General features: G+C 31.3%; 3 protein-coding genes across 4 annotated transcripts in view; all 3 read left to right on the top strand.

The window, feature by feature from the left end:
* Window positions 1-1,665: 1,665 nt before the first annotated feature.
* On the top strand, window positions 1,666-4,912 carry Sqor (Sulfide quinone oxidoreductase). The gene is made up of 9 exons (XM_083036092.1): window positions 1,666-2,273; window positions 2,417-2,585; window positions 2,660-2,768; window positions 2,844-3,068; window positions 3,149-3,349; window positions 3,436-3,645; window positions 3,731-3,917; window positions 4,374-4,620; window positions 4,709-4,912. The coding sequence occupies exons 2-9, from the start codon at window positions 2,500-2,502 to the stop codon at window positions 4,767-4,769; spliced, it is 1,326 nt and encodes a 441-aa protein (XP_082892218.1). The 5' UTR covers window positions 1,666-2,273; window positions 2,417-2,499; the 3' UTR covers window positions 4,770-4,912.
* An 86-nt stretch (window positions 4,913-4,998) lies between these two features.
* Window positions 4,999-6,906, top strand: Zetacop (COPI coat complex subunit zeta). 2 transcript variants are annotated; one of them, XR_014425155.1, is made up of 6 exons: window positions 4,999-5,151; window positions 5,685-5,930; window positions 5,999-6,132; window positions 6,195-6,285; window positions 6,659-6,763; window positions 6,888-6,906. XR_014425155.1 is itself a non-coding variant. In XM_083036096.1 (5 exons), exons 1-5 carry the CDS (start codon window positions 5,134-5,136, stop codon window positions 6,704-6,706), a joined length of 537 nt encoding a protein of 178 aa, XP_082892222.1. In that variant the 5' UTR covers window positions 4,999-5,133; the 3' UTR covers window positions 6,707-6,823. The 2 variants fall into 2 exon arrangements, 1 of the variants encoding a protein (XP_082892222.1); XM_083036096.1 differs by lacking the exon at window positions 6,888-6,906 and having other exon boundaries at window positions 6,659-6,823.
* Window positions 6,907-7,121: 215 nt separating this feature from the next.
* The window catches only part of Eve (segmentation protein even-skipped), a 28,081-nt gene continuing 10,316 nt past the window's right edge, over window positions 7,122-24,886 (top strand). The window contains exon 1 of the mRNA XM_083036093.1: window positions 7,122-7,206. Within this exon, the coding sequence (XP_082892219.1) occupies window positions 7,151-7,206 (56 nt within the window). The 5' untranslated portion in view covers window positions 7,122-7,150. The remainder of the gene's footprint in view (window positions 7,207-24,886) is intronic.

Consider the following 24,886-nt stretch of genomic DNA (forward strand, 5'->3'; position numbering starts at 1 on the left):
GTTAATTGGGGAACGGCGCTCTCTTAAGAGGAAAGGAGGGAGGAGAGGGGGACGAAAGTTGATAGTGAAAGTTGATAGGAATCATTGTCCACAATACTGTACATAAAATAACTTTAGCTATAAGGACTTAGAAAAAATAACAACCGATGTGCACACAGAGATGAGAGAAAGAGGGAGGAAGAAATGTAAAACTCATTATTACTGCTCGTAAATCGTCCGTTTCGCGATTTTTGCCGCGAATAAGTGTTCTCGATCGCAAATCGCCGAAGAAACTTTCGTTCGCGAGATATATTATTATTATTATATTATTAATATTATTATTATATAATTATAATTATTATTATTATTATCATTATTATTATTATTATTATTATTATTATTATTATTATGTGTAATGTAACGCGCTAGTACAATAGCAAGCGCGTGGTATCTTCTTTTGGATTTACCTCTGATTTAAAAATTTTTAATGTAGAATCGCGCCGCTATTACATAGTTTATATTTTCACTTTTTTTTATTTCCGATTTATTTCGTAAGGTACGACTTGAAGTTGCGGCCGTAATAATTTTTCCAATTGAAGTTTAGCGCGATCGAGGACCCGGCTGAACCGAGAGTTTGCCTAGTTTAAGGCGGCGTTCAAAAAAAGAAGTTATCCTCAATAAAGAGAGAAATAACAAACGATCATAAAAATATATAACACCGAAGGCTCTTTATTTTTTATCACCCTCTCTTGTGCTTATCTCTCGTACATATATATATATATTAATCTTCATTATTTATATCACTTATTAAAGGCCAATTTCACCAACGTCATCGGTTATTAACTTTAATCTCCGATTAAATTATATACATATCTTTGTCTTTTTTTTTTATGAACGTATCTGAAAAGAGACAAAGATATAGTTTAACCGGAGGTTAAAGTTAACCGACGTTGATGAAATTGGCCCTTACATATATATATTTTACTTATCAATTGCGCAATTTTTAAATCTCGAAAATGCGCATGCGTATATCTTGAGTAGATCAGTGACGGATTTGTAGGATATTCTATATATGCGTAAAGTTATTTCTTTAGATAAAACTTCTTATTTTTAATACACTAAAAAAATTTTATTAAAATCACATGTTATATATCATATATATATTATTACATATATGTATATATATTTTACTTATCAATCGCACAATTTTTAAATCTTGAAAATACGCATGCGCATATCTTGAGTAGATCTGTGAATCTGTGACAGATTTGTAGAATTCTATATGCATATAAAGTTATTTCTTTTAGAGATAAGACCTCTTCTTTTTAATACACTAAAAAAGTTTTATTAAAATCATATGTTATATATCATATATTATTACATATATATATTTTATTTATCAATCGCGCAATTTTTAAATCTCGAAAATGCGCATGCGCATATCTTGAGTAGATCAGTGATGGATTTCTAGGATTCTGTGTAAAAGTTTATTTCTTTGAGATGAGACTTCTTCTTTTTATATACACTAAAAAAATTTTATTAAAATCACACATCATATATTATTCTATGATTTATTAATTAATTTGTCTTGTAATTACTGAAATTAATTTTGTAATTTTTTTTTTTTATTATTAATTTGTGGCATTTCGAGAATTTTGTGTGCGCATGTATTTAAATAGAATGAACAAAATTAACGCAATTAAAACTTATATATTTTTTCTCTCATTGAATTCTTCGAATAAAGTTCCGTATCTTATTTAGTGCACAGTTGTTTCTTTCTGCGAGAGAGAAAGAGAGATGCATTGTGCTCTTATCTTATTTCTCCTTCCAAGGTTATGCAATTTTTTTCCGTAATGTACGTGTCGTATTACATTCATGAAGAGTTGCAATGTAAACATCGAGGGAGACTTTGATTAATTCTTTTTCAAGTGGTTCGAAATCACGATGGTCCGTTTATCACAATAAGCTCTCGAGATTGGGAGAGATTAACCTCCATAGAACTACAGAAAAATTCAAAATTATGTATTTCGTGCGTATTTTCTGTTTTGACTTTATTTTTGACCCCATATCAAGTATTTAATCTAAGGAAGAGGAGAAGTATTAGAAGAAAAGAAGAAGAAAAGAATTAAGAAGAAGAAGAAGAAGAAGAGAGAATCAGCACTAAATACAAAAGAAATTGGTATATCAAAAAAGTCGAAAAACAATTTTATTCGGTTGATGGCACGTTAAATATCCTAATAAAAAAAAAGTCAAACATCCAATATGTAAATAACAAATACAGATAACTCTCATAGGTAGGGTATTAATTTATAATTCACGATGATTTCTATTACGTCGCACGTATTTGTCATATAATCTGGAGTTATGCGATCTTCTTTTACTGTCCATTTGATGGAATATATTAAAATTTTTGAAAAAATTGGAAAATATTTTGTAGGTTGAATGTTACATAGACGGTTGTAAATTATACTTGCACACAGAGGTATATTTAATAACTTTTAATAACTCTTACGATACACAATGTTCCATCCACTATTGTCACGGAATCTCACATTACTATCTAGAAGGGTATCGTTTAGAAATGAATACAGGCAAATCCATCATATGTAAGTATAATGTTTTATAAAAAAAAAAGCTGTGCCATTCTCATGTTTGAGGTATAAATTTATCGCATTTATAGCTGTAAAATCTTAGTGGTTGGAGGTGGTACTGGCGGCTGCTCAATGGCTGCAAAGCTGTCAAAAAAATTTGACGCTCCAGGGCAAGTTATTGTGCTGGAACCCAGTGATGTAAGTTAAAAGAATTCAAACATATTACATATAAATAATTTATATGCATATTTTAATAAAAAGTCATCTCTTTAGGTTCATTATTATCAACCCTTGTTTACTTTGGTTGGTGGTGGCATCAGTTCTTTTAATTCATCGAAGGAGTATATGAAAAACGTTCTGCCAAAGAAAGCAAAATGGCTGAAAGCTTCTGCTGTTGAGTTCCAACCAGATGTTAATAAAGTATTGACACATCATGGAGATACTATAGAATATGACATTATGATTGTTGCGCTAGGCTTGCAATTATATTGGGATAAAGTACGATATAGTAAAATAGTAATACTCATTGATATATGATTATTTAAACATTCATACAATAATAAAAATATGTTTAACAGATTCCAGGTTTAGTAGAGAGTTTATACAATCCCGATGCACAAGTCTGCTCTATTTATGGGCCTGATACTGTACCTCAAGTTTATGAGAAAATTAAAAAGGTTGAATCAGGAACTGCAATATTTACGTTTCCGAATACACCAGTCAAATGCCCAGGTGCGCCGCAAAAAATTGCTTACATTGCCGAGGAGTACTTTCGCAAGGTATATCTCTGAAAAATTAGATTATTAATATAGATATAGATTATTAATTTAGAGAAGAAGAGAATTCTGATTTATCTTACTTAAAGCACAATTTACGTAACAACATTGACGTTGTATATAATACGGCATTGCCCGTTATATTTGGAGTTAAAAAATATGCTGATTCTCTCTGGAATGTTTGTAAGAAGAGAAACATTACTGTCAATCTTCAAACAAATCTGGTGAAGATAGACTCGAACAAAAGACAGGTCACATTTGAGAAATTAAACTCGCCGGGAGAGACATTGATACAAGACGTATGTTCTTTATCTGAAATAAAAGTACAATTTGCTTGAATACATATTACGATAAATATTTCAATAATTTTCATTATTGTACCAGTATTCTTTTCTTCATGTAACGCCTCCGATGGGACCTCTTACAATTTTGAAAGAACATCCGATATTGACTAATGAAGCTGGATTTCTTAGCGTCGATCCTAAAACGCTGCAACACACAAAATATTCAAATATATTTGGCATAGGCGATTGTACAAATACTCCGAATTCTAAAACAATGGCTGCAATAGGTAAAGTAATAATAAATGTAATAGATATAATAATTAATTAATATGAATGTAGCTCGTGACAATTTGGAAATAATTAAAAATGTACAAAGGCTTTATTAACGAGCAGATAATGGTTAATGCTTAATAAATATATTTTAATACATGATATACAATGATTAAATTTCGCGATACGTTTCGACACTTACTTGTGTCTTATCAGTCGCTGTGTTTCTTAGTTACAATTTGTTCATGTTCATCGAATTGATTAAATACTGGTCGGAATTTAAGTTAGTCAATATTAATATAGCAGTAGCACTCACATTTTTTATCTTAGTCTGTGTGTATGATGTTCTATTATGTGATATTATTAGAATGTAATAGATATATATAAAGATTATATATTAAAGATTTTATATATATATATATATATATATATATATATATATATAGCTTATAAATACAATATTTGTTGTACAGCTGCGCAGGGGAAGGTGTTATATCAGAATATCATGGATGATTTAGCTGGTAAACCAATGACGATGGTTTACAATGGTTACGCTTCATGTCCTTTGGTTACTGGTTATGGCAAATGCATTCTGGCAGAGTTTGACTACAATTTGCAGCCTTTGGAGACTTTTCCAGTGGATCAAAGCAAAGAATTATATTCTATGTTTTTGCTGAAAAAGTATGTCTTCCCGTTTATATACTGGCACTTGATGTTGAGGTGAGATTAATTTATATAAATAAACAATGATATGATTGCAAATGTATACATGCGGAATTTTAAATTTTACGTTATCAATGCTTTGCAGGGGTTATTGGAACGGACCAGAATTCTTCCGCAAGTTTACAAAGTTCCTAAAGAGTGATTAGTGCCCGAAGTAAAAGGAAACTTTAAAGAAAGATAAGTCCGCTACCTTTTTCTTCGATCAAAATGTAAAGTAATATTGCTTTTCATGATTTTAACAATTTATTGTCATATGTATATGTATATATGTATATGAATGTAGATATAATGTTCTTTTTATTTATTCCTCGTATAAAGTCTTTTGTAATAATGAAATTTAACAATGTATATGAAAGAATTTATATATTTCAAAAAAATTATGTAAATAAAATTAATTTTTTCGCATGCGCAGATTTTTCGTACATTCTAGGGAATTTCATATTTAGCAGCACTGCTGGACACGTCGAGATCGGTTCATCGGTCAAAATTTGACAAGAGTTTGACGTAAACATGGATGGTCAACTTTTGGTAGGTTTTTAAAATAAATGTTAACCGATTCTGTATGTAACACATGTTTGTGGCAAAAGTGATATACTTACGTTTCTAGCACAAACCATAGTGAATATTGGATTGTGCAACATAACCTAATTATGGTACATTGATTATAAAGAGAGCGAGAATAAGGAAAAAACATAAAGTTTAGGTGTATATGTATTGGATAATTTTATAAAGCTGGAGTTTGGATTTCCGATTAAAAAAAATTCTTTTAACTTTTATTTAATTAATTTTATTTTTATTTAATTGTATTATTTTTTTATTTATTTCTATTTAATTTTATTAGTTTATTTAATTTCTATTTTATTTCATTTTTCGGTTTGTTTTTAATGCAAAAACAAGATTGTAATAATTTGAAACCACATTAAAATTATTATTCTAAATCTCATGATTTTATATACTGCACTAACATATGTAGATCTGTGTGTATGTGTGTGTGTTTATGTGTGAATATATCTATAATTTTATTTATTACAAATTAAAGATTGGATGTTGAAAATTAATAGGAACCTACATTGTACACGGTCAAAGGAATGGCCATCCTCGACAACGATGGCAATCGAATTCTGGCAAAGTATTATGACAAGAATGTATTTCCAACGTCAAAAGAGCAAAAAACGTTTGAGAAGAATCTGTTTAGTAAAACACACAGGGCGAATGCTGAGATTATTATGTTGGACGGTTTAACATGTGTTTACAGAAGTAATGTGGACTTGTTTTTCTATGTTATGGGTAGTTCGCATGAAAACGAGGTTTGTATAATCATTAAATAGCTTTAAACTTTATCACAATTACCTAATATGTACTGGGTTGGTTTCAGTTAATTCTTATGAGTGTTCTCAACTGCTTATACGACTCTGTTAGTCAGATTCTCCGGAAGAATGTCGAAAAGAGAGCAGTATTGGATAGTTTGGACATAGTAATGCTGGCGATGGATGAAATTTGTGATGGCGGGTAAATAGAATTATTATTTAACAAATTTTGAAGTGATATGATAAGGGATTAATTTTTTTCAGTATAATTCTGGATGCGGACGCGTCGAGTGTAGTACAAAGGGTAGCATTGCGAACGGATGACATTCCACTTGGGGAACAAACAGTAGCACAAGTAATGCTTTAATTTTTCTATATATTTTTCTATATATTTTCTATATAATTATATATATATATATATAAAATTATATATAATTTATATATTTTTATATATTTTATATATAATTTTTATTGTAAGTTGAAAGTTATAAATTGAAAGTTATAAATTTGATTTATATATATATATATTTATAAAATATATATAATATATAGAGAATTAAAAGACTCTGAATATTAAAAGTAACTTTATTATTATTTCTTTGTGTAAAAATAATTATTTTTACAAAGAAATAATACTAATTACCATGTTAGGCTCTTAATTAGCCCATTATTATAGTTACTCGTGTTATAATTTATATATATGACACGAATTGTCTTTTTTCTTTCAGGTACTGCAATCGGCTAAAGAACAGCTTAAGTGGTCATTATTAAAATAAATTTATATATATATAAATCTTGCATAGATATATCTGCAATACATGTACATTATAAAGGTATTATTATTATTTTCATCGTATAAAATAAAACAATTTAATGAAAATGTCTATAAAAAATTTTAATTGCTTATTGGTTATCTTGTTTGACCTATTAATTATTTCTTATTTTTTATTAATGCAGAACTGGGATGTGAAGAGATAATGCTAATCACGAGATCTACTTTATCTACAGCAAAATATAGGTATGTGTGCAGATTTTATTATCGTAAACTGATAAACATATATTTTGACATTTTTCATCGTTAGATGGCGTTTATATATGTTTTCTTTTTTTATAGCAATTTATAATATCGAAAGATTTAACTTCGATAAAATCATATTCGGCTATATTCAGTATTTAAGTGTGATGTGTCGAGCACGAGTCGATCGCTTCTATACGAAGCTATGTGTGACCTTGATTTGAAAACACTTGAAATATTTATAAACCATGTTTTTTCCACGTAAGTTTAAAATATTATTTTTTGATTTTATATGTTCGCATACATATATATACATATATATACTTATACATATATGTATACATAATATATTGTATATATATGTATATCATCGGATCTTTTTGAAGTTATATTAATCTCCGCCGATGCTATATGGACACGGAAAAACATATATCAGTAATAAATATGTACGAAGCTCATTTTCACGCGATCACAGTATCGAGTTTATTGAAATTATATCCGCTTCGATCCCCCCTCTATCTCCCTAATGGTACCTCGGTGATGTCGAGCCCCTCGTCCACGGCGAACTTTTTATACGGCCTCCGGTACCATCTCGGCGCCCACCGCCCCCTAGGGAAATTCAGCGTTCGAGAGTGAGAGAGAGAGAGAGAGAGAGGGATGAGAGGGGGAGAGGTAGAGGATAGAGGGTTAGTTGACGCGCGCGCGAGACTTCGCGCGGAAGAGAGCATCGGAGCGTCCTCCCGTTTATTCGGCGTCACGTGACGAACCCCGTGGACGACCCGTTTCGATCGAGTCGGTTGGTTACTCTTTCATCAGCCTCCTCCGCGCTGGGAATTTTAAATTTGATTACAAACTGCCCGAACACGCGCCACACGTCCCTCCCCCCTTCCACCCTCCTTTGCTCGCAGAGGTTTTCGCGTTTCCTCGTCTGCTTTCTCCCTCACCCCTTCTTCTTACTCCTTCTTGTTCTCATTCTCTCATTCTCCTTCCTTTCCCGCTTCTATCCTGCTCTTTTTCTCTCTTTCTCTCACGCGCGCGATGCCGATGAAAAAACTCTCGTCGTTCGATCGCGACGGAATTATTGGCCGGCCGGCTTTATTTATTGCATTCATTTTCCGGGAAATCGCGGCGCAATCCGTCGCCCAGCCCCGACGTCCGGCCATTTTTCTCATCACCTCTCTTCTTTTCTCATTTCGCTAATTGCTTACTTATTCTGCATTCTTGTGATTTTGCCGGTGATTTATTAATATCACCTATTCTCGATTATGTCTAATTAAGATCGTATTATATATCGATGGTTGGTTGAAGATATTTATTATATATACTTTCTTATACTTGTTTTTAATAGATAATTATATTACTAGTTGACGTCTATCGTTATTTTTTTTCTATAATGTTTGAAGACTGATTGTTTATTTTTCACAAAACTGGTAATAAATCTTTATATACTAATCTTCCGCATTAGATTATTATATTTGTTTATTACGTAACCATAGAGGTTTTTTTTTAATAACAAAAATAATACAAGACATTATTGAGAAATTGATAACAAGTGATAATTGATGACACGTTTTATTTAAAAAAATAATTTTAAGATTATTTTAGAAATTGAGACTATCAAGAAAATACATATATTTTCTTGCAATATAATATAGCTACAAAAAAATAAATATTTCGTATATATAACGTTTATTAAATTGGCATCTCCGCATTTGTTACATATGTCTATATTTTTATTAGTAAAACGAAATGTTTGTTAGTAAAAATATTTACTATTTTATTAGTAAAAAGAAATTTATTTTTTGAAAAAATTTTAGATAATAAAAATCGTATAAGAAGAAAGAAAATGGAAAATAAGAGCGTTTAAAAGAAGAACACTTGGATCAGTAGAGGAAATTTAATGTCATTATACAATATTAATATTTAATATATATAATATATACATAATAATTCATTAATTTTCTCTAATTAATGATCCAAAAATGTACTTTCTTTAAACGAATTCATTTTCTTTCTTCTTGTGTGATTTTTAGTGTCTAAAATTAAAAAAAAAAAAAATTGCAAACTGTAAGTCACACACACACATAAGAGAAAAGCAAAATGGAACATAATAGCATTTGGAAAAATAACAGTAAAGTCTAGTAAAAATAAATAATATATATATTAATATATTGTATATATATATATATACATATATATATATATATATTATTATTGTCCGAAATTTTTTCAAAAATAAATTTCGAATTATAAATCGTAGAAGAGAAAAGAAAAATGGAAGATTAATAGCATTTGAAAAAGAAACAGTCTAATAAAAGTAACTTAAATACATGATGTTCTATTTTAAATATGTAATTGCTAATTGCAAATTATATACTTAAAAACAACTGTATGTTTTCTTATACCAATTAATTCTTCTCATTATTTTATGCATAAAGGTATGCTTTGTGCATTAAGATAAAATCATCGAAAAATGAATACTTTATGAGATATTTCATAGTTTATTAAAATTATGTCAAATTAAAGTATCTCGCAAATTATTCACTTTTTGATCATCCTTATATCTTTCCTTATCCTATCCTTATATCTTTTTATGCCAAATATTACGAGAAATCGATTTATAAAAAAAATTAGAGTAGTTCCGTTTAAAAAACTAGATTAACCTTCAAATGATCTTGAAAAATTACTTTATATTTTAATGATTCGGCTGTTTCTTCTTCAAATAGTATTATTTTTCATTTTTTCTTTCTCTTATACAATTTCTAATTTGACATGTTTTTTTGTAACCGTTTAGAATTTCGGATTTCGAACGCCATTAATTTTGGGCGCTTCATTAATTTCTTTATTTCGCTACTGCCTTTTTCCACGCTTTTGCACGGACTGTCGATACACGATTTACGACCCGTCAAGTGAGGGACGAATAGTACGTTGATAACGACGACACTTTGACGAGAGACACTTCTTTTTCCTCCTACTGCAACGGGGATTAATTTCGGAGTTTTGTGCGCACGTGTTTTTTTTCGATTCTTTCGTCGTGTAGTATTATCTTTAAAATAATAACTTGATCGCGTTATGCAATATTAACCTTTTTCAATAAACCAGCTAGATTAAAATAGAACGAAAGACATTTAAAATAAATCACTAGTATTCTCTTTTGTTTATTCTCTAGATATACGTAAGTTAGTAAATTCAAAGTATAATTCAAAGTATAATTGACTATACATATATTTCAAATTTAACTATCTAAATGCAATTGCATTTCTAATTCACACCTTTATTAAAAGATTGGATAATGGACAATTTCAACAAACATCAACATACATACGTACATACATACATGCATACGTTTATGGACTAATCAATTTTCTTATGTATATGTTTATGCGCTATGCAAGTTTGTGTGTTTATACCCTAACGCTTTGATTTTCACATAAATTACTTGGACGGGCCATTCGGGTGACCAACCGAATTACCGTGTCTAAATGCGTCGGCGTGTACGAAAAGAGAGAGAGAGAGAGAAACGTTGCTCTCTCGTAAATCAATAACTTCGGGAAGTGACGAGGTGAGACCAGAGTCGCGTCGCGACCGGTCACATGCTCGAGATGTTAAACGCGCCCGCCGTTAAGGGGATCCTCAAATCCGCTCCTAACATCTCGCGCGTCCACCGGTGGTGGTCCAGGTGGCCTCGCAGAGGCAATTAAACGTATAAACGGCTAGAATTAGCCGCAAGAATTGGTCCGGGAGCCTTTCAATGGATCGGCATTGCTCTCCCGAGCATCAGGACCATTTAACACGATGACATCCCATTTACCACCCCCGCACAAAGACCTCAGTAGATACCAGCAAAGCCCCGAAAACCCATATGTCAGCACGTGCCGCTGAACGGAGGCCGCTGAACGACGTGCCGCATCGTTCTCTTTCAGTACAGCTCTATACACGAAGTCGATAGTCCGGACCCCCCACCGTATCCGGTTCGTCAATTTGGTTGACACGCCAGTCAGAAAATTATTCGCATAAATAAACAATTTGCAATTAATTAATTCTTCTAAATCTAAATTGATCAAATTTCGGCAAATGGTGATATAAAAAGTGGCAGTTAATAAAAAAAAAAAAATGAAATAATGTATTGATGTTTTATGAGGAGGTAATTTCTGATCTATATAGGGTATACAGGGATTATAATAATTTCAACCGAAGTGTTATGTAGTATTTTATGGTATTAGAAAAAACCTTCTAGAGTTTGAAAAAAAAGGTCATCTACTTTTCTGTCATTTTCTATCTTTGTCTCCATTCAGCTTCTTCGAACATCGATGAGTTTCTTAAAGACGATTTAACACGACAATAAACTCGGTTATTACATCGCAGCATGATCACTGAAATTTATTTTCTTCCAAATGAACTTTCCAAATTGGTCAATAATATTTCATTCTTTTTAGTGCTCCGTTCTTAACGAGTGTATTTAACAAACGAATTTCTCGTTTTCTAAATGCGAGAATAACTTCTTTATAAGAACAAAATTCAGAGTCAAGTTAATAAGATTCTTTTTTCGAATTATACGTAGTAATTACGGAAAAAATTAGGGGAATAATTTGAGCATTTAACGACTGTCAGATTGGCCACCAGGCAATTAATGCTTGATATAAACGTTAAAAAAATTTAATCATATTTCTTGAATTATATATATATATATATATATTTTTTTTTTTAGTTATTAAAGTATTTATAAAAAAAAAGATTATAATAAAAAACGCAAGAATTTTAATTTAATCGGATAATTCAAGGGCGGATAAAAGAGAGAGGCGAATTTTCCTCTGGCAATGAGAAAGACATTATATAGAAGTTATGAATGCTTGATGATGGCGTTTCACGATTCGCGGAAAGAAGGAAGGGGAGAAGGAAGATGGAAAGATAACAGTGTTGCACAAGGAAAATCAATTTCAATCACTTATACTTATCCGATATAAGGTACATTCCGTTTCACGTATGATGCGCATGAAACAACAGAAGATCTATATTATGCGTGACGTGAACTATAGATTTTTTGTCACTTTATGCGCATCATGCGTGAAACGGAATGTACCTATAGTATGTTTTAGCATATGTATATTATTCCCTTCCCTCCCCATTTTCTAAGTTTCAGTCATTTATACCTCATCTAATCATTGACAAGCAAAAAAGAGCTTTTCTAAAGCGAGATGACATTTTCAATTTTATGGTTAGCCGTAATACACTTTGATTAACCCTTCTGTCAACGCATAACTTTTTACCTTTCCATCAATACATGGATACTCGGACACCAACTGCGTGTTTTTGACACTACAACAATTTCTTTATTGCAGCTGCTGGGCATCGGGCATTCTTTCCCGTTATATTTTAGGAAATTTTCGAATATACACAAAGGCCCTTTGTACAATAATTTATTTGGAGCAGAACAAAGTTCCGACGCATTTTTTAACGTTTTAAAGTTGTTTTGGATACCTGATGCGTATAGAAGGGTTAAATAATCTTACAAGATTTTATCTTATATTAATATGATAAAATTAAATTCGTGCGATTAGAGGGTATAGAATAACTCATTAGAAAACGGAGTATAATAATGCTATCCTTATATCTTGCGTGTAACGACATTCAATGACCTAAACCTAAGCCAATCTGTCTAAATCTATCAGACGTAAGTCAAAGGATAGGGCCAGTTTTACCATCTTCGATCATCTTAATCGACCGATTAAATTTAAGAGTTGTCAAGCACAGACATCTTATTATAAATGTGGATAAAGTTGATCAGTTTTAAGCTTTGCAGTTGATAATTCTTAAATTTAATCGGCCGATTAAATTAACCGGAGATGGTGAAACTGGCCCATAGTATTGTACAATCAGTATATGTATATACGAACCAAATAATACCGAGTGAAGGCGAAAGAAATTTATCCGCTTATAGTCCCTGCTTGCTCTTAATCTCTCTTCCACCCTCTCTTCTTTGTTTGAACAGTATAAATGCTACTACCCCCCGTGTCCACAGGTATATCCTTAGGTCCGTAGTCTCTCTTACCCCGAGAGATCCTCTCTTGTCCTCCTTTATCCTTCGACGCAATCGCACCGCCCACGACCCTCCGTGCTGCCAGAGCCAATCGTCGGCGAGCACCGAACAAGGAGTGGTGAATCAACCCCCTCTTTATCCGTTTTCGCGTTGTGCTGGCTCGGGGGGTGAAAGGGAGCTTATACGGACTTCCTCCCTTCGCTCTCCAAAGAGTATCGACCGGATATCTCTCCTCTCCCTCCGCGCTGATAAGCGAGAGAGACCAGAGCCATCATGGCCGCTGGATGTTTCGATGTATATACGCTGTTATATACAATATGTAGCGCACGCCTTACTTTTCCAACGTTGCTGCTTGCGACGATTTTCCAAACAATTCGAAATTAATCCATTCCTTCTCATTAATTAAATTTACTCCGCTCCATTTTATAGTATTTATAAGTTATATAGGTATATATTAGGTTATACTATTTTTATATATTTAACGACACACATCATCCTTCCAATCATTAATTATTTTTTACTTGTAGATAATTTTATTTATCATCTTGTGAAAAGTATTTTCGTCGGAAATTATTATAATTGTTCGGCAAAAGGTTCTTTAGAGAAAATCGTCGCGAATTACGAGACAATTTTCTCTCCCCCCCCCTCCCATCCCTTATCTACTATCATTACGCGATAAGGACGTATTATGGTGTATCTACGCTCGCGCGAGTCCAACGATCCATTCAACATACATATCGCGTTTCGCGTGGGTGTATCACCGACTACAATATATACACATGTTCGCCCAGATCAGAGATCGTAACAGCGCGGTGCCCAGCGCCTTATTGCCACCTACCACCTTACGCCAAAGTCCACCCTCTCTCTCCCCAATTCCCGATCTTTCCCCAGTGATGTTTCCAGATACTCGCTGGATAGGAGCGTGTAGAGAATATATATGTATATGTGCGCACAATACAAAAGTACATACACACACACACACACACACACACACATATACAGGGTGTTTACGAAATACTTGGACAAACTTCTAAGGCGTATTCCTTGAGTCAAAATAAAGAAAAACCGTTTGTATATACATATACCTATAGTTAAAAATAAGTGGTTGCGAAGTTATAGTAAAACAAAGTTTATTAACACGTTATTATTATGAAATAATCATATATAAGTGAACACTAAACTCGCTTCAAATGATCATTTGATGAAGACAGCTAGATTTTTATCTATATGAAGACATTTAAAACATCTAGTGTATTTGCAATCTATTGATAATGAAGAGATGTTATGCCAAAACGCATTACTAATGCTTGTGACATCATACGAAATCGTCCCGGAACCTTTGAAATGATTCGACAATCCTTATTTCCGTCCTTATTTCGTGTCAATGATTGTCTTCAATCAAATGGCGGCCATTTTGAACGTTTCTTATGTGCTTACTTATATGCGATTATTTAATAATATTTAATAACTTATATGATTATTTAATATGATTATTTAATAATTAGCATAAACTTTGTTTTACTATACTTCGTAACCACTCATTTTTTATTATGGGTGTATATGTATAAACTTTTTTCTTTATTTTGACGTAAAGAATACGCCGTATAAGTTTGTTATCCATAATGTATCAATTTTTTAAATTAATAATATAATTATCTAACAATAAATATAAATTATAAAATCTTATATATATAATCTTAGTTGAAATTTGGCGCTCCTAGTAAACCTATGGTTTTTCTTGGACCTTGCTGTAGAGAGCGTACACACACATATGTATATACAGTTACCTATACACATGTAAAGGCATACACACACGTTTACTTAGAACATCGTAACGGCGAAGCGCTGTACGAGCTCATCCGTACATTCGGTGTCTACAAGAAAATGTTGCCATCTAACTCGAGATTAGCGTCAGGGACGCTCCTATTCTCCCTCTGGTTCTGTGAATTTTTCCGCTTTATCAATCATCCTAGATCCGCACAAATAATCTCGGCGTTTAGTGCGTGGCAAATAAAACGTTGGCCTTTTCTTGCCGACTAATGAAAGAGATAAAAATCTGCAATAATTATTTCTTTCTCTGGTTTGAAATAATATTATTTTAGAATTGTAAAACACACACATACACACATAAAAGCTATATGATTACTTTTTACACATTTTGTATAAATAATCTAATCACAAAAGAAACTATCTATTTTCTAAATATTTTTATTTTAAAATTATATATATATATATATATATATATATATATATTGTATAATAAATACGATATCTCTTTGTAATCTCTGAACATTTTTGAACAGACATCAATGAATTAAAGACGTTGATAAATTAATTAAGAATTATTCAATTTTAAGTATAAATTATAAAAAAATAATTAGATTAGAAGTGTATATTAATTTAAGGTGCATAATATAAATGAAAAAAAATTGTACACGAGAAAAGAAATAATTTTGTATAAGCGATTTGCACAAACGATAAAACTACGTGACAAGATCTTCGAAGATATTTCGAAAGTCAGGGGCTGATGCGCCCCTGGCAAAGTCGACCTCGACGATATCCTTCCGCAAGGCGGCCATGTTACATTCCTTATAGCGGTAAAACCTTGCCGACTAATAAGTTTCATCCCCCGCGTAGTGAGCACCAATTATGAACTTGCTTCAGCCATAATTAAAAAATGTAATTTCGCCGCCAGAGCTCCTCGATCTTCTCTTAACGCCTTAACGATCTCTTACCCTGTATTCCCAGAGGTATATATGCGCGGAAGAGAATATAACAAATTGAAATATTCATTCTCGCGAACCGTCTAAGTAACCGTCTACATCTATTGTGTCGTCCTGCTATTTAAAGTTTTTCTTTACAAATTATTTTAGCAATTAATTTAAAAATTATTTTATTTTATTCTCTCTTTTTTCTTATTGAGAGAGATGCGCGCATTAATAAAAACTCTAATATAATATAATTTTTCGTGTGTAAAATATAACTATACATTTCTTTTATAACTATGCATTTCTTTTTTCTAAGTAATCATCGTGGAATTTTTTAAATTATACTATATATAAACTATATAACCATAAATTATAACTGTATATACATATAAATTATATAATTACATAACTATCTATAAACTATAATTATATATCGTAGAATTTCTTAAATTACTATATAATTATAAACTGTGTAAAACTATATAACTATTTCATTATAATGCTATATAACTATATAATTGTAAAATATATAATTATATAACTATAAATTATATAATTATATAACTATAAAACAATAATTTAGTGACACTACTAGTAATCGTCAACTAGTGCATTTATCCTGTTCTATTTCTTCCGGTAGGTTTTTTTTACATCGCATTGAAAAAAAACCGACACTTTAACTTTTCCGACAGCTTAAGCGGCAATTAAAAAACGAGTGACAAGTGCCGGAATTAGAACGAAATTAGGCGCGTCACACTTGAAAAGCTTGCCTTAAAAATCTTACGCCGATCGAGGAGCACTTCGACCGGCAGGAGCCTGACGCTTCCCGCTTCCTGTTCTTTTACCTTTTTTAGGCTCTTATGAAAAAAAAATAACATACAACGATCACGTCGCATCGAGCGCTTCCGTAAAAAAAATTTCTTCCCGCATCGCTTACCGCGACGAACTGATACAGACGTCGTTTTGCTTCTTCCTTTTTTCCTTTTCCGGAGTTTTACTTTACACGATAGTTCATTTACGATGCGATTAAAGCGCGCACAAACGTCATTATTAAAAATCATTCATCGTAGAACCATTTTTGTAGAATAAAATTTAAAATAGAAGATGGCGAGAAGGGAGGGAGGATTAAGGGTGATTTTTATATTCATTTTATTTTTAACACATGAAATTTAAATATATATTTTCAATATATTTTGAATATATTTTAATATACATATAAGGGGAAAGAATGTTAAATCGTATCGTTTGTTAAATTGTATCTCTACTGTATTTCTCCGAAACAGAGTTAAAATATTTTAAAGTATTAACGCTTGTATCGTTTGTAAGGTTGTATCGCAGCTAACCTCACTCAAATGCCGCAATGTTTGTTTCCTTTTCAAGCAATCCGTTGATGGGTTAAGTTCATAAATTTATTTTGTGTGATATTCATGTAATATTCGGCACCCGTGGTTAAGCTATCACATTGAGGAAGATAAGCAATTAAACTTATTATTAAAGCATTTTTTCATCTTATTTAATCCTGTATATGGAAGCGTTGAAAAATCGACAAAATGTTTTAAGATTATTTTTTTATTCACAAATTTGATAAAGCAATGGAAGTTTGGTAAAACGTACCACTAACTTTTTACTATATTGTACTGGTACGATTTACTAAATTAATTTTTTTACTGCATTAATTATTTGTTTTTTTTATTTAGCAAACCGCGGTATTGTAAATCGTATCAAATACTATTTAAAAAAATTTTTAATTTACGATATGAAACAATGATAAATTTGTGTTATTATTTAGCGCATATCGTTGACAAAGAATAACCATACTTTCAAATAAATAAAATAATTTTGTAATTTCTTTGATAGGTTTATTGCAATTTAAATATTTACCTTAGGGGGTACGATTTAGCATACTTTTCTCTATATCTTTTATATGTATACAATATATTTTAAATATATTTTAATAAATTTTGAATATAAACATTTTTTTTATTAAATTTAATATTTTAATACTCTATAATTATGAATAAATTTTCATTATATTTTATATTTACATCTTCTAATTTTACAATATTTTATGTGCATATGTGAAAATGTCGTAATAGCATTGTAAATACTTTTCGTAAAAAATGTTGATACCTGCTATAGGTATAACTTTCATTTCGGAGAGATTCTCCTAATTTTCTTTTCTTCACGAGCCGTATCGAATCTTCGAAAACACACCGTGGAAAATCGCGCGCACACCGGGACCGAACGAGGAATGGAATTTAATGTCTCTAATTTCGCGCGATCATCCCCTAATTTAATCAAAACGTCCCGACCCCCCTCCCCACTCCACCCTGCTCTTCGCCGCTCTCCTCCTGGCGTCCCGTCGGTTAGCATCGTTATTCCCCCTCCTCCCTTCGCTTCCTCCCCCCTCCCTTCCTCACCGCCTGTGGAATAAGCGGAGCAGCCGATTTCGCTAACTCGGTTATAAACTCAGGCGCCGTATTACGCTCGGAGAATACATGCCCCGCGATCCATCCTTCTCCATTTTACTTCCTCCTTCGCCTCGCAAACCCCGGCGGGTTATGATGGCGGCTATGAGCAGGTACGCCATTAACGTGGAAATTATATTATAATTAGGAGCGCGGGGGAGCGCAAAGAGGACGCGGCTTGGGGAATTTATACATCAATTTCGCGCGTATCTCGCACGATCGATTCTCCAGAACTCGAAAAATATACGTAAACGGGATAATGTTTATTCTTGCGTCTAAGATTTCTTTTAAAATTCTTCTCTGAGAAAAAAGATTAAGAGTACACTGATGATGAAGTAAACTGCAACGTGAATCTAAATGCAATCGAAAATTGCAGATATATCGCGTTTATCAATGACGTTTATGTTCCAATGTCTGTAGGTGAATAATAACGACAACAACAACAACAACAATAATAATAATAATAATAATAATAATATGTTTAGTCCATTAAAAAAGCTCAGAAGTAAAAAAAAAAAAATATTTCAAGTATATAAAAAATATTCCAACTGCTACGCCGCAAAAAGTTTGAAAAAATAAAAACAGATATTAAATCAGTATACAACTAATGGTGGATCTAGGAAAGGTTTGAAATTAAAACTCCTCTCTTTCAAATTAAAAAATTCAGTTATACTAATTTTATAATTTAACACCGCCTGAAAATGTTTTAAATGAAATGGCTAAAAAGAGCTTGAGGGCATTTATTTAAAATGAAATAAAAATAAAATAGTATATGTAAAAAAATTAAAAACATACATTTAAAAAATTAAAAATAAAACGAAAATGTAAAAAATTGTAAAAAAACAAGATCAGAAATTTCATTACATCTTATTTGTGTGATCCTTATTTCTAACTTATCTCGTCCATGGTCGAGTTTATTATTTTTTTTCAAAGTAATCATCAATCAGAGAATTCGAAACCATGCAAACAAATTCGAACCTTCTTGTAAACTTAATACTTAATCCCATCGCTAATTGCAGTCTTTTCGTTCACTCTAACGGCTCGAGTGAGTATCTTGTCCAAAGAAACAACATTCGCGCAGTGCAGGGAGAGTGTTTGTCATCGTTAGCAGCCAGATGTATCTACTTGACCGAAAGCAGGGTGATTAAATTATATGACACATCGAACAAGAACCGTGATGTGTGTTTGATTCGATATGAAAATCGATATCAACACTCATCACAGTGGAAAGTGACGATGTTTGATTCTCTCAATTAGTGTGATTTCACCAATCTCCTCGCGTCATGCACTATGAACTCTATAGTGTCTAGGGAAGGGATGAGGATGGATAAAATCCTTTTATATAGCATCAGGCTAACATATGGCAATAGAGATATGTCTGTTGGAAAACAAATCACTTTCAAATCATTACTTGTGTTACGAGGGGAGGGCTGAAACCTCCCTTAAAACAATTTAATTAAAATTTATTGAATTTTTTATTATGTAAATAAAATCTCTGTAAAACTATTACAAAGAAAAATCTCATCCATCAATTTCAATTATTTTTATGTTTTTGCAAACATTCTAAAGTAACTGTATAATTTCTATAATAAATTTAAATAAATAAAATAAATAATTAAATAAAATAAATAATCAAATAAATTAAATCTTTATGCATTTCAACGAAGCGATGACGATTGGAGTGAAATTAATATTTGCGTATGTATTCGAGCTGACTCGAGCCCATCCTTCGGGAAGATGGGAAGACGGCAATAGAGATGAGACACCGGCAAAGAGAGCCTTTCATCTCGCCGCTTAACATCAGCTGATGATGATGCGATGCGCGCACGGTGGCACGCACGCTAATACGGCCCTAAAAAAATGTCGAGACCACGACAATGGCCGCGCGATCTTACATCTTTATGACACATATATTTTACACCCGTCCCTATCCTTCGGCGACGGACGGGATGATTCTCGCGCGGATCCATGAAATCGTCGAGCAACGAGCGCTCTCGATGGTTAGATAGTAGCTGCGAGTCATACGGTACGAAAGATAAGAAAATCGAGGCGTCCCCCCGTCAACGAGAGACTTTCTTTAAGTATATCCACATGACGAACATCTTTATGTTTTTTATGGGTTTTTTAATGGGATTTTCGATAACTTACCTGATTTTAGGCTTCAAATTAAACACGAGAAAAAAATTTTGTTGCACATTATTTTAATATTATTATTATTATATTAAAATATTAAATTATGTATTAAATTAATATTCAATTATTATTACATTACACTAATTTACAACCAAAAATTATTTTAAACCAGACAATGTGTTTCTTAAAGGTTTTTGCTGAAAACGATGCCGCAAACTAAATTTTACTAGCACGTCAGATTACCAAAATAATTGAGATTTAATATGTAAAAAATGTTTTTTTTTTTACGATATTTGAGATTTTTTTGTAAAAAATAAGATTAACGTTATATCTGAAAAGTTTATTTCAATATCTTACTTTTTAGTCATGTTATGAAAGATTAAAGCTGGGAACTACTCATATATGCGGAGATGTTCCTGAGGAAAAAATAAGGTATTTTGGAAAAAAAATTATTTTTTCCAAAATTGATTTTATCATTATTTGTTCCTCTTTAGATCATATTACTTTTGTCTGGAACATTTTTGCGAAAATGCATTTGTTTCGAAAAATTCAAGGTGGGCAATTAAAATGAGATACATATAAATATACATTTAGTGGAATCTATGATAATAAGTTACACTGGGTATGTGTATCAATAGCCTTAAACTACACATTATAAGTATAATTATATAACTTCATCGTCATAGGCGGAATATTTGCTATCTCAGCAAAACTCTATTTAAATCCTTCCTAACATAATTAAAAAGTAAGATATCGAAATAAAAAATGCATTTTACAGGAGATGAACAATACATTCATGACATCTGATCAGAATTTCCAGATAACGTCAATTTTTTTCATAAAAAAATCTCAAATATCGCAAAAAAACAATTTTTTATATATTAAATCAAATTATTTCAGAAATTTGATTGTGTTGGTGAAAATTGGCTTGCAGCATTGCTTTCAGCATCCAAAAATCTATAAGAAAAACCTTGTCGTTTAAAATTTAAAAAAAAAAAAAAAAAAATTTTTTTTTTATAAATACTGTTATTATTATTAATAAATTATTATTAAATTTTGCAATAGTATTTTAATGTTAATATTATTGTTATAATTATTCGAGATTGCAATGAAAATTTTTGATATAATTTGTCCTGAAAAATGCAACGATTTTGATAGATCGCTAAACAATCACACTACGGTCCTGCTATGGTAAATGCCAATAATGCCTTTAATTCGAGAATTTATCGTTTAAAAAGTCCCTGTACATAACCGGTAATGGCGGTTCGTACAATTTACATAGCCCCCCTCTCTTTTTCTTCTCGCTCCCTCCATTGTAGCAGAGCCATCGACGTCTATTAAAACTACATTTCGTTGGTACATTTCGATATAAACCGCTTTTCGCTACATGCGCGAATTCGCGATTCGCTAATTTTCAGATATTCACCAATAATTGACTTAATTGTGCGTCACATCGCACGTGTCGAATTAATCGTACGAAATATCCATATGTGTTGCATGTGTTGAGTTATATCCGTTCTCATCCGTAGCACTGTAAATTCGCGAGCTCATAAGAGTAATTGATTACGAATGACTCGCAAATGGATCACTGATCACATCAAACGCTTATTGAAGACTCTATTTTCGGAAAATGGTACCTGAAGGTATTTTTTTCTCTTACAATTAGTATTATACATATATAGTCTATAGATTATAGTCTTTTAATTTCATTAATAAAAGTTAAGTTGTATAGACATTTGTATTCTCATTCGGACCACATTTCTTTCACGAATACTTGTCTAATATCATATACTGATTTATTTTCATATTTAAAAATATGATAAAAATATTACATTGATATTTAAAAATATGTAACTTTAGTTTAAAATATATTCTGTCATTATATAATTTTAAATTTTGTAATTTGTTGTATGTATTGATTATTATTTTTTAATTCATTTGTATTTTGTGTTCGAATTGTAATTTATCAAATTTGTGTGCTATTTTGAGACTGATATTTTTCTAAAAGATTTTTCACTTGAGTTTTTTTTCTATATGTATTAATAAATTAAATAAACAATTTTAATGAATTAAATAAATTAATGTTTTTTTTTCAATAATCTAGTCTTTAAAAAGATAAAAATGAGGTGTACAATATTAGAAACATAGTATGTCCAATATCGAAAATTACTATATACTTAAAAAAAATGGATTATATTATCGAAAATAAGGAACACTTTGTCTGGTTTAAAATAATTAAAAAAAAATATTTTTTTGTAAACTAGTGTTACCAATTGTCAGTGTTTGCTGTTATCTAAATAAAATTATATAGATGATCATCTAGATGAAATTTTGGCGTTATCTTATCTTTATATAGATAATAAAAAAATGTATTATCTATATCTGCATCTTAGATAAAAAAAAGTGTTATCTTTACTAAATTATCTAACATAATATTCAGATAATTTGGTTTAGAGTTTCATAGCACATGAAAATATTTTAAATAATAGAACTTGAGCAATAAACGATAAAAACTTATAAATAAAACTATAAATATATTTTTATATCTATAATTTTTATTTTTTTATTTTACATTACATTTTTTAACTGTTTATATAAGCGATTTTAAAAATAATATTATCTGGAAGTTATCTAGATGAATCGTCATATAATTTTATCTTTTATCTATATATATTTAAAATAAAATCATCTTTATCTTATCTAAGATGAATTTACATATTTTTATCTCATCTTTATCTAGCTAATTTTAAAATCATCTAAGCACAACACTGCCAATTGTCAAGTGCGTCTGAGCGAAAAGAAATTTTAGCTCTCGTGTTTTCCTCTTTTATTTTTCGTCGAATAACAATGAATCGACATATACTAATTGTTATTAGATAACATCGAAGAGCATGTTGCTTCGTCGAATCGTCTCTTCGCGTTCTGGAGAATGATTCGCGGCTACTGTTTGACATTCCGTTGTATGGTTCCCTCCCATAATTGGCAGATCGGCAGGGGAGGGTGTTATAGATTTCGCATAAAGCAACGTTACATCGCGCATGTGAGTAAATTAGTCGCTTAATCAAACCGTTTAATCAGCGGCATGATCGCGACCACATCTGGCCGAGCTGTTCGCGCCAATTATCTCTCGTCCCTCCCCACTTCCATCGCCCCCCCCCTCCTCTCTCCCGACGCGTACAATCGTGTACACTGACGTAACTAAAGAGGGGAAGAGTAAGTGCGCGAAATATTCCGGATACGAGTTCTGGTAACGGGAAAAGTGCAAAATTAATAAAAACTGTCGACATTAACGTACATCGCTGATCGAACGAATTTGAAAAGCGATTAAACGAAATTTTTTCTTAATTTTGACTTTTTTCTAAATTGTGAATGCCTTTGAAGATTTCGTTCGTGATGGATATATGTGGATACGCATTGTTATGCGTTAACTTACACGGCGCGACGAATAAGTACAGTATTGTTCCATCTTAAGACACCGTTAGTTACTACTAATAATTTTGGAAGGTCCCCCTCGAGATAAAGGAAAGAAAAAAAATCTTTCAGTTCCCGTTTTTTGAGAAAAACAACCGTTCTAGTTTCCTTAATAGTCGCTTGTAGTTTATGATACAAACGGTACATAGAAAATATATATATAAAAAAAAAAAGAGAGCGGTACTCTCTTTATACACGAATAAAGAACCATAAAGATCGTACATAATATATTTATGTAAAATCTGTTAGGCATAGATACATTTACAAAGTAGAACAGTTTTTTTAAGATGCATCCCTCGTGTTTCCGACAAAGAAGATAACGGTAAGCAATGACGAAGTAAATTGCTAAAACTAAGACATACTTTAATAGCTTTGATCCATTTTTTTGTATTTTCTTTTACGTAATTTTCTTTACGAGCTATTTTTGTCCTCAATTTTTTTCACTTATACAGATCCTATTAGTTTCGCAGTATAAATTATTATTAATACATGCAAAGAGAAATTCACACTAACTGTCTTATTTATATTCTTCTCGCCGAGAGAGCTTTTTTTTTGTCTAATAATAAATGAAAAAAGTCTAAATTTTTTTGTTTTATGAACACGTAAATTATTTATACGCATAATTATATATCTTTTAAATTTTTGTAAAGTTAATTGGACGAATGTATACACGTACAGTTAGTTAAATATGTTTAATCATATATCACCTTTGCCATCAATAATAATTATTCCATTCATAAAATGTAAAATCTTACATATAGAGTCGACCTGCGCAAATAATTCAATATAATCTCTTCATTATTTCCATTGTAATTTTTATTGTGAAATAGAATAGCGACATTTCTTCGGGGACGTGGCCTTGAGAGCGATTTTTATGTTTTTACAATGCCTTTCTCCTTCTCAATATTTATTCACAAGGTCTGTTATAGGTATATTGTTCAGGTCTTAATTTCCTATAACGTTTATTGCAGTATAACTTATTTTGTGTTGTTACTACACATGTTAAAGAAAAAAACAAATGTCGAATTCTATTTCAAATGTTCTATATAATAATTAACTACTGTTACATCATTAATATTAAACGTTAAATGTTAATTGATAGTATATATGTTATATTATAGTAT

Source organism: Prenolepis imparis, unplaced genomic scaffold (assembly GCF_030444845.1).
Source record: "Prenolepis imparis isolate NDT839.2.m4 unplaced genomic scaffold, iyPreImpa1.0 SCAF_4, whole genome shotgun sequence".
NCBI lineage: Eukaryota > Metazoa > Arthropoda > Insecta > Hymenoptera > Formicidae > Prenolepis > Prenolepis imparis.